The following is an 11,661-nucleotide window of genomic DNA, read 5'->3' on the forward strand; positions in this document are numbered from 1 at the left end:
ACAGATATGCTTTCAATGTACAGTAGAGTCAGACAGAAAGACTGAGATAAAATACTGGCCCACCAGGAGAAAGACCAAAAACACTACAATGCCAAGCACCAGCCAGTGATGTAGAGCCCATGAGATTTGATATGGACTTTTATACCTGTGCGAAAAGTGGGACTATCGGAAATGTTACTCAAGCGCTGCTTTGGTCCATATTGAATCTTACGTCACTTATCAGATGTCACATGCAAAGTTGAGGATTATGACCCTTCATCAAGAAGATGTCAAGTACTGAGATGTCGAATACATTTTTAGTATGAAGCCCTGCTATAGTCCAGAGGTGCAAATCAATGATTGGGGGAGGGGGGGGGGGCTGGCTGTCATGGCAAATATGCTTTCAGTGCTAAGTGTTCTACTTCATTGACGACCCAGCATTTGGATTTGGAGTTGATTCTGGTTATGATATGACAATAGTATCAGTTAGGTTTGTCAGCTCTGTATGATGAAAATGGAGCAAGTTATCACAAATTTGAGTTTTCACTTAACCCTGACATCATCCAATTCATTGTCACAAAAACAGCATTCCAATATTGTCCTAACATAGATAATACAGGTTGCTCATGTTTTTCATTATCCATTTTCAATTTTCTGTCGTAGGCCATGTTTCTGTCTTCACCACTCCCATTATTCCCATCTCAATGAATTATTTATTTCTCATTTTAACATTTCTTTTATATTTCAGTCTTTTCTGTTTTCTTGCCTGGTTTCTTTACCCCCTCCTGCTGTTTGCTGTCTTCTTCTTCTTCTTCTTCTTCTTCTTCTTCTTCCTCCTCCTCCTCTTTTCTTTCAGTATAAAAAATCAAGTAAGTCCAAAATAATGTATAAAATTGTGTCTTACTTAATTGGTTTTTTTAAATCTATCATTTTCATTTTATTGTAGCTTACTGTCTTGTCTTGACCACCTGTCTCTCCTGCGACATGTTGTTTCGACCCATCCTGTTTACTATAACCCTTTCCACATGTTTTAATGGTAAAACTAACACCTTATCCTGAAAAATATTTCTTTTGTGTGTGCATTGCCGGCCGCGGTGGTTTAGCGGTTCTAGGGGCGCAGTCCGGAACCGCGCGACTGCTACAGTCGCAGGTTCGAATCCTGCCTCGGGCATGGGTGTGTGTGATGTCCTTAGGTTAGTTAGGTTTAAGTAGTTCTAAGTTCTAGGGGACTGATGACCACAGTAGTTAAGTCTCATAGTGCTCAGAGCCGTTTTTTTTTTTTTTGTGTGTGTGCATTGGCTAGCAACTGATTCTTAAGTAGCAATAAATTATCTTTAAAGGGTTAAAATGTATTATTTGTATCTTTTGTGGAACATATCGTGTCTGATTACTCAACTAATTTGTTCAGGACCCTCTGAATCATCCCACTTCACATCAGTCGCCATGGATAGCAGCCGGTCTGCACTCCTTGGATCGATTTGCAACTTTAATAAGGCAGCACTACGACATATTGAGTCATCAGAAGCATCAGACAATGTTGGTCGTGTACTGCGATAATATCTTGGCCACAACAAGTACCATAACTTTCATCTTTGACAGTACATTTACATGGAGAAGTGAGAGGAAATGAAAACTAGCATGTTGTGTTCTTGTCAAACAATGAATCTTCTGTGTTTTTATGTTGGCATATACAGCTATTTTCTCTCTTAAGGTCTATTTATTTTCATATAATGTTTAATGTGGAAATGCCTTATGTAAGTAATGGTGCAATATATTGAAGGAAAGCAAAGTAAAGCTTTATATGTCGACTACAAATTCTGTGTAACAGGAATGTTAGAATGCTCTGTTTCCAGCCATGAAGTCCACTGTCTCATTGACAACAGAATCTCACGTTACACTTCCAGTGAAAAACTAAATTGTGATCTTCTGCAAAAGCTTTGGTTGACAAAAATGCTGTTCACTGATTGAAAGCCCATTGACAGAGTATAGTATTTTATAAATGACATTTTTAATATATATAATATGTGAACTGATTATTCATTGTATGTAATCTGTTGGTTTTCTCCTATATTTCTTTCAGTTCTGTAATTCCCTTTGTAATTGCAGTTTTTCTTAAATTTATAGTGAAACTTGACTATTGTATGTATTGCAATAATTTTGTGCTCACATTTTGAGTTAGCAGTATGTAAGTTCCTTTCTGCATGATTGTTTTTTCATTATTTTACACCATAATAAGTAGTTTGACACAAAAACATTACCTTATATTTTCCATATATTTGGATAATCATTGTTAATTGAATATTATATTATTTAGTCTGTTGAGGGGCAGTATTTCTGTAAAGCTAAATTTAAATGTTTCTTTGCTTCTTTGTTCTGGTGCTATAATTTTTGTGTAACTATTTCTTTTATAAATTCCTATGTCACTCTTTTTAGATTGCATGCATTTTAAATTTTGACTGCAAGAAGTACATAATTATACATAACCTCAGCAAAATGAACCTCCTTAAAACACCCCAACATGTATTTCTTTTATGCAAAAGTACAAAATTACCAGCAGGAAAATTCATTTTGTTGATTTGGACCATAAATCATTTACCATTGAAATTAATCCAAAATGTACATTGAATAAGCCATTGTTTAAATTGCAGACTATTTTTACTTGTTTTGAGGCTTGTTCTGTATTCAATATAAAATTCAATAGTCCTGTTTGAAATAATCCTGATATAGTTCTGCACTATTGCTCATTGCTTTCCCCTTCCTCTCTTTCCACTAATTTGGGATTACCCTCAAAGCATCCAAGTTGCATGTAAGAGATGCATGATTGTGGACATTATTCAGTACAACCAGAAGAAAGGTTATTCAAATGAAAACCTATTACCTGTTGTATAATATGGCAGGATGGCCTGGAAGGGGCTTGGAGAGATTACTACACATATTTCCATGGTACTTGTGTAGTATTTCTGAAATGCACAATAACAGTCTTTCTTCTTGTGCATTTTATTCTCAGACTAAGAAGCATATTTGTGTAACAGTGTGCAGAAAAAGTAATTGTTCTGTCACTGATGGTAAGGGATTCCAGCTTTCACAAGGTCACTGAGAAATTATGAATCTGCCCCTGTGGTTCTGTTCTTATGTGTAAGATCTACATTAATATTATGATGAAATAGTAGCCACATATATCTCATATACATTATCACTAAAAAAGTGAAGGAATCTTGCAGACCATAAAAAGAAAACAGGCCAGTATTATGGCTGTGTTAAAATTAATCCTGTATTAAGTCTTATAGCATTAACATATTTTGGAGTGCCTGAGGAGCCAGCATGATGCAAAACTATTTTCTTTGGGATTTTGTGTCTGTTGCATTAGAACTTTGTTGTGTATTCAGTGACTTTGTAGTTTCTCACAAGTGTCACATATGTGTATCAAGTAGTAAGATCTATTCAGAGACTATATTTTGTTACTGTATGTACATGTAAAAATGTTACTTTTTTTCTTAAATGAAAGAATCATCATGTTTACCAGAAGTTCCGATACGGTCTGTAAAAGCCCTGCAGCTAGACAGGAATGTAATATGTTTGCAGACAGACATATTGAAAAAAATGCAGTTTTATATTTTCTTCCTTTTGTTCTGTAGGATATTTTAGATCTGTGATGATATTTTGTTACCAAAGAGTGACTGACAATGGGAATGACTTAGGGTATTATCCAATTTTCTGTAGAAGGAACTGACTTGCAGAATGTGTTCAAAGTCTGATGAATGAAGTGTATATATATTGTGTGTGTGTGTGTGTGTGTGTGTGTGTGTGTGTGTGTGTGTGTGTGTGTGTGTGTGTGAGGGTGAGGGTTGAAAGCAGGAGGAGAGCATGATGAAAAAGGAAAAAAAAGTTATGTATATTTCACTTTGCTGTAATTTGGACTTCCTTTTTTTTTTGTGCTCATATGCCATGTACACTACAAATAACAAAGGGCACTTGAAGGAATTTTGGAAGTAATTGTTAAAACATATAATTCAAATGGTTACTTGTTACTGCGTTATAGTATCTTTATATCAGTGTATATTTGTGCCAAAAATATTGCTTTAATTGTGAATATTGTAAAACATGCAAGAATATTTTGTTTAAGTAACTATATGACTAGTCATGTTTTTTTCAACTGGAGTGGGGGAGATGATATTTGAACTGCATCTCACAATTCTTGGGTAAGAGAAAACACCTGTTGACTTTGTGAATATTGTTTTTGCTTGTAGTTTCCATATTTTAATGTATGAGGTTAATGCATTGTATGATCTTTATAAATTGTTGCTACTGTTCATTGTTATTTTATTGTAAATTGCTACTATATAGTTACTAAATAACTCAGATTACTATTTCATTAACAATGAATTCCTTTCTATTCTTCCTATATTCATGTACAATTCCTAGTCCTCCTTTGTTTTACACAGTATGATTAACAGATTTTGTCCATGTGCTTGTAATATTCTGCATACACCCAGTCAAACATTGTTGGAAAGAATTTTTTTTCATAATTAATAGACAATATTACATTATCTGATCAGAAGTGTGCAGGTACCGCTGTATAATGAGGAATTGACGACTAGTGTCACAAGAGGTGGACTCACCAGTATAAAAATGGTAAGGAGTATCATGTTGTCAGTATCAAAGCAGTAACAACAGAATCGGTCGATCAAGAGAGCACAGTAAGTTAGAGTGTGGGCCAGTCAGTGGATGTTTTCTGAGTAAGATATCCGTCAGGGACATTTTGAACCCTTCAAAAGCTCCCAAGTCAACTGTTGGTCATGTGATTGTGAACTGGATTTGCAAAGGAACAACAACAGTTAAAGACGAAGCAGATGTCTTGTGCTGACAGACAGGAACAGTCGAACTTTGCAGAGCGTGTTTCCAAAAACATTGCGCGAAATCAGGGGAGGGAATCGGTCGTGATTTCCAGAGTACTATCTGCAGTCCAGCTAGCACAATAGCTGTCCATCAGAATGAGATACAGTGGTCAAGCAGTTGGTCATAAGCCACAAATTTCTGGAATCATTGCTAAGTGATACTTAAGGTGATTCAAAGAGTGATACCACACTACCCTGTATCAATCTGATGGAAGGGACTGGGTGTGGCGAATGCTTGGAAGAACTTTACCTGCCATCATATGTAGTGTCAACAGTGTAGTGTGGAGGAGGTGATGCTCTGTTAGGGAGGTGTTTTTCGTGATTATGGTGTGGCCCCCTTGTTGTGTTTAAGAAAATGGGGAAAGACATGAGCACATTTTATAGCATTGTGTACTAGGAACTGTAGAGGAATAGTTCAGAGACAATGTGTGTGTCAGCAAGACAATGCACATAAAGCAGTATCTGTCAGGCAATTGTTAACAGTAACATTTCAGAAGTAGACTAGTGCACCTGAAGTCACGACCTAAATTAAACGGAATACTTTTGTGATGGGTTAGAACATCAACTTAACTCCAGACCCCAGTGTCCAACATCACTATCCTCTCTAGTTTCGATTTTTGAGGGCAATGGGCTGCCATTTCTCCATAGACATTGAGATAACTATTGAAAATGTCCCCAGCATAGCAACAGCCTTCATAAAGTTTGACAGCATCCACATGCCATCTGCATTAATGTCCACTAACAGGTGTTCAGGTACTTTTGATCAGATAGTGTATTTCATTAACATGTGATCCGAAAGAATTTTGTAAAAGGAAGGAGTAATTCACTGAGTGGCCATAACGATACCGGTATCAGACTAAAAGCTATCAGCTAGAGCAGATTATTCAATGAATGATATGGCAGGCAATTATGATTAATGGATAGTGAGGTGTTTCATTTGTGGAAAATAATTGTGGGGTCAAATCGCAATCTCTGATAACTTCAAATCGTGAACTCTCTGGAATTTCCATCAAGCTAAACTTTGTAGTTCTTCAGATGGATGATTTCTTCTGTGTAGGAGCTGTTTCTGTGTTGAAAATCTGAAAGTGCTTATCTAATGAACATTGGATGAGGTATTTATGATGTATGTACTGAGTGGAAACACAAAGGTACTACAGTTGAACGAAGACCAGTCAGAGCTCAGGTACTGATTGGCAGGGACCATCAAACTTTGCGAAAGGTGGTTGAAAAAAAAAAAAAAAAACAGCTGAGCGAATCACTCATGATTTTCGAAGTGCTATGAGTAGTCCAGCTAGCACAATAACTGTCCATTGGGAGTTAAAAAGAATGGGATACAATAGCCGAGCAGCTCCTCATAAGCCACACATTAATGTAGTCAGTGCTTGGCAACGTTTGAGGTGATGCAAAGAGCAGTGCCACCACTGGCAGTGAGGGATTTGGAATGATGAACTACACTCTACCTTTAGCAGTCTGATGAAGGAGTTGGGGTGTGGCAAATGCCTTGAGAGCATTGCCTGCCACCATGTAGAGTGTCAACAGAGAAGTATGAAGGAGGTGATGTTCCAGTATGGAGGTGGACTGATGAGGTAAGGACGAAGTAATTATCTGCAGAACCTTTGAGGAAAGGAATATATGATAAAAACTGACAAGAAGGGACTGGATGATAGAACAGCTGTTAAGACATCTGAGGATAACTTACATGGTACTAGAGGGAGCTATAGAGGGCCATAACTGTAGGGGAAGACAGAGCTTTGAATACATTCAGCAAATAATTGAGGATATAGGTTGCAAGTGCTACTGTGAGACGAAAAGGTTGGCACAGGAGAGGAATCCAGGGTGGGCTGTGTTGAACCAGACAAAAAACTGATTTTAAAAAATGCAGTTTGTACAGTTGGCATGACAGTTTGGTTTAGAATGACAGGTGAATTTCGTCTATTGTTCCCGTGACATAGTACTGATTGTCACAGTACTTGTAACTCTATGACGTATGGCACATCTCTGAGCTCGAACAAGACTGCTGCGAATAAACCTCACACAAGCAGGTCTCACAAGCATAAGAGGAACTGCTGTCATTATCCTGTCTTGAAGACTTGCAGCATCCCTCCACACCAGAATACATGCACAAATAGAAAATACAAATCATATAGATTAAATACCATTTTCTTACAAATGTATTGAAGGTCTTATTAATACCAAATGTGTTTCTCTTTATTCTAAAGCAACCTTCAATGGTCACTGTAGCAATGTGGTTGGTTTTTTTTACCTCTTACAATTTTGTTTGCCTAGATCATGAACAGTCCGGTCATTTATTGTGTGTATCATCTCTATTATTTCTTTTTCATTTTGGAAGTTCTCTGGCAGATTTAGGAGACGTTTCTTAGTACTGAATCTGACTATTTTCATGTGCTTTCCTATTGTGGAGTGATGGTTTTCTTGCCAAAAGTGCCCTGCTAATATTGAATGGCTGATACAATATTTCCATACTCTTTTGTGTTCTTTATATCATATTTCAAAGTTCTGCCTATCTGCCCTAACTATAGGGCATAACAAATGCTACACTGGAGATGCTAAATGTCAGATTCTTGTTACGTATCAGTGTGATCTTCCTTTTTTGTGCAATTCTGTAAAGAGTTATTACTTTGGTATGCTATTTTTATTCCTTGTTTCTTGAGGATGTTCTCGGTTTTGCTTGTCCAGTTTCTTTCAGTATGGGAGTGTTTAACATCTTGTCTGTTTTGTTCCTGTGTTGCGCCCTTGCTGTGTAGTGATAGGGATGTGGCACGTGTGTGTGTGTGTGTGTGTGTGTGTGTGTGTGTGTGTGTGTGTGTGTGTGTGTGTGTTCTCTGGATTTTCTTTCTTGTCCAGGATTTACTTGTACAATTATGTTACTGGAGGATTCTTGGTATCCACTATTTTTTGCTATCTGAACTGTCATGTCCAGCTCCTTATTATAGTTATGTTTGTCAAGTGGTATTGTGTTGAGTCTGTGGAGCATATATCAGTAGGCAGATTCTTTTTGGATCTGTTGATGGTTAGGCAATTGATGTAATATTGTCTGTTGTAGTGTTTTTTCTGTAAAAGCTGTATGTGTGTTGATTATTTTTCTTTCTGGTGGATGTATCTAAGAAGTTTATTTCGACTGCTGGTTCTGTCTCTAAGGAGAACTTTTTTTTGTGTAATGTGCTTATCTCTGCATCTTGTTGTTCTATTTTATTTTATGGTTCATTTACCAAGCAGAGCATATCATCCACATACCTCCGCCAGTACAGTATATTTTATTTTCCTGATACTATTTTGTGGAAAATTCTTTCTTCTGTTTTGTTCATAAAGATATTTGCTAACGTTGGGGTTCCCATTGACAATATGTTTTTGTGCAAGCAGAATTATTTAATTCAGACCGAGCGGGGTGGCGCAGTGGTTAGACACTGGACTCGCATTCGGGAGGACGACGGTTCAATCCCGCGTCCGGCCATCCTGATTTAGGTTTTCCGTGATTTCCCTAAATCACTCCAGGCAAATGCCGGGATGGTTCCTCTGAAAGGGCACGGCCGACTTCCTTCCCAATCCTTCCCTAATCCGATGAGACCGATGACCACGCTGTCTGGTCTCCTTCCCCAAAACCAACCAACCAATTATTTAATTCAAAGTAATTTTGGTAATTAACGAAGTGTAGGATTGTGCTTACCTCTGTTATGTGTTCTTGTGGTAACTGATTGTAAGTCTGTAGGTCTTGTGAGACCTTAATTTCTCCCAGCATATACAAAGTTCAAATAACTTACAGGAGTGCAGCAGGTGAGTCATTGACAACTGCTAATATCTTGACAGTAGCAAACCCTGCAATTTTCACGGCAAATCTGCAATAAGTAAGTGCTGCGACACCAAATTTAAAACCTCTGATTTTCAGAGAAACACACGCACTCTATAAACACAAGAGCCACCGCAAACCAAAGATGACTGACGTCGGAAGTCGTTGATAGTGAAATCAATGCTCAGTGGCTGAGTAGCATAAACTCTGTCCCTCTGTTTTTTGACGAGTGAGAGATCAGGATCACCAATGGCCTTGCCACAGTGGTAACACCATTTCCTGTCAAATCATCAAAGTTAAGTGCTGTCGGGCTGAGCTAACACTTTGATGGATGACCATCTGGTCTGCCGAGCACTGTTGGCAAGTGAGGTTCACTCAGTCCTTGTGAGGCAAACTGAGGAGCTACTTGACTGAGAAGTAGCGGCTCTGGTCTCATGAACTGACAAAAGTGCTGGCAGAGCAGTGTGCTGACCACATGTCCCTCCATATCTGCATCCAGTGACACCTGTGGGCTGTAGTTGATGTGGCGGCTGGTCGGTACCGTTGGGTCTTCATGGCTTGTTTGGGTGGCGTTTTTAGATATCAGGATTCCATGCAGAATTTAAACAAAAAACACCATCTCTATTGATAAGATTGCCTTCTAATTTAATTTCAACAGCTTCCTTATTAACACTATCCCAGTAGCTAGAAGTGCATGCCAATGTTACTCACAGTTGGATGGAAGAGGTACCCTCTCCTTGTGTGCCTTATGGAAGCCTTGTAACCTAGGGGAACAGTACAGTAAGAATTCAAACTCTTGATAGTCTATTGTAATAAGGAACTTATCTTCAGGAGGCTGTTGACTTTCTTTCACTACTTTTTGTGAGTTCAGCACTGATCCTGCAATACGCTGAATCAGACAGTAAAACCTGCATCTTTTGAATGTAATTATTCTTGTCTGAAACAACAGTAGGATTCCCCATGTTTGTAGGTAAAATAATAATATCCGGATCAACTCTTGAGTAGACATAAAGCAGACCTCTCAGCTGCTGTGATATTACTCTTGGGTGGACATGCCCCAGTCAACACGCAACATGCCTCATTCTGTGGTCTCCTCTGCAATTTCAGGAGGTAGTATTTACAACGAGTGTGTGTGTGTGTTATCTACACAGAGTTTCCCTGAAAATCGAGGTTTTAAATTCACAGCACTTGCTTGCTTACTGCAGTTTTACCTTGAAAACAGCAGGGCATGCTCCTGTTGAAATATCAGCAATTGTCAATGTCGTCATCAGGCTGCTTTTCCATGAGTTATTTGAACATTGTATATGCCAGGAGAGACAGAGGTCTCACATTGTTTATCTCCACGGGGAGGAAATGAATCATTTCTTGCAGAGGTTGGATAAACTTCGCAGTAGAGTAAGATTGGAATGTGCATTGTTGGTTTTGCTGAGGTGTCGTGATCAAAATATTGTTCAATTGTTTGCCAAAGGTGTACATTATCTTAATTCTCCTGCTGCCGGTCACATCAGGCAACGTGCTGGCCTAGCTCTTGCTTGTGAAAGGATCCATTACACTTGTCAGCTACTAGATTTTGTTTCCAGGGAATATGTTTCCGCTTCATTTAATGTTGGCTTCAAAAATTTCGGCTTTTGCTTGGGACTTGCTGGGAGGTGCTTCATGGTCACCATCAGATTGAGAATTTCATTCTGTAAACGGCCAACATTTGGCAAAGTTTGAACTTTTCTATGGCTTGGAGTCTAATACTATATTTTGACAGTCTGTGGTAACTCTCACGGAGAAAGCTCTTGACAATGCGGCTTTACCCATGCCAGGGAAATGAAATTTCGTGCCAACTCCCAAATGTTCCCCAGTAGTTGATTTTATTGGTTCTGTTGAACAGGCTGTTTTTAAATCATCTCCTGATGTTACAGAGGAGGCTAGGAGGGAGGCATGTTGTGTTTTGACTGAGGCACATCCACCCAAGAGTAATATCACAACAGCTGAGAGGGCTGCTTTACCTTCACTTAGGAGTTGAGCCAGATATTGCTATTTTACCTGCAGACAGGGCCAATGCTATCATTGTTTTGGACAAGCAGAATTACGTGTGATGTGCGTTTTTTGACCGCCATCCAAGATCAGGGTCATTTTAGGGTTTGTAAAAGATGATCTTGATTTGCGTAAGGTTAATGTTTACTGTACTCCTTGCCGTTGTAACACATCATATATTGGTCAGGACTGTGGAAGACCTGTGCACTTTTTTTTTTATACTGTTCGTGGCGGACATCCCATGACACTCACTCAGGTTGTTTGTATGACCCTTTCACTCAGTTTTTTTATTACAGAGGATAGCTAAACTCTCCGACCGAACACGCTGAGCTACCGTGCCGGCTATGCACTGAGCCTAAGTGGCACACATGCAGCCAAGCAAATCCATCCATCAGAAAATTGTCGTGTCACTGGTCATCCTATGGAATATAACAGAGAGATTCTGGCATGCACTATTGGGATAGTGTTGTTAAGGAAGCTGTTGAAATTAAATAAGCAAGGAACCTTATCAATAGAGATGGTGGTTTTTGTTTAAATTCTGTGTGGAATCCTGATCTCACACTTGTCAAAGAACAGAGGGACAGAGTTCATGCCACCGTATGCGTAGTTGTTTGAATATCTAGGTCTTGTTCTGTTATTCTGAATGTTTCTTTGGCTGGGATTGTGGGTACACATTTTCTACATCAGATGCTTTCCATCAGAATGTTCTAAACAGAGTAGGAGCAATAAAAGGCAGCCCAAGTGGCTGACTAGTGGGATAAGGATATCATGTAGAACCACGTAGGAATTATAGCAAAATGTTAGAAGTAGTCACAATGAAGCTACAGTAGCTGATTACAAACAGTACTCTAAGGTGCTTAAAAATGTTATTAAGAAGGCAAAGAGTATGTGATATGCAAATAGAATAGCTAATTCACGGGATAAAATTAAAACCACATGTTGAGTTGTGGAGGAAGC

The 11,661-nt window shown here is 38.6% G+C and overlaps 1 protein-coding gene across 2 annotated transcripts in view; it reads left to right on the forward strand.

Annotated features, from left to right (window-relative positions):
• LOC126191051 (PX domain-containing protein kinase-like protein) overlaps positions 1–4,291 on the forward strand; it is a 133,172-nt gene extending 128,881 nt beyond the window's left edge. Inside the window, exon 10 of one of the 2 annotated variants that reach the window (XM_049931763.1) lies at positions 1,388–4,291. In XM_049931763.1, coding sequence (XP_049787720.1) covers positions 1,388–1,536 — 149 coding nt within the window. In that variant the 3' untranslated portion in view covers positions 1,537–4,291. The remainder of the gene's footprint in view (positions 1–1,387) is intronic. The other variant, XM_049931764.1, reaches the window with a different exon arrangement.
• The last annotated feature ends 7,370 nt before the right edge of the window (positions 4,292–11,661 follow it).

This window comes from Schistocerca cancellata, chromosome 6 (assembly GCF_023864275.1).
Source record: "Schistocerca cancellata isolate TAMUIC-IGC-003103 chromosome 6, iqSchCanc2.1, whole genome shotgun sequence".
In the NCBI taxonomy this organism is placed as follows: Eukaryota; Metazoa; Arthropoda; class Insecta; order Orthoptera; family Acrididae; genus Schistocerca; species Schistocerca cancellata.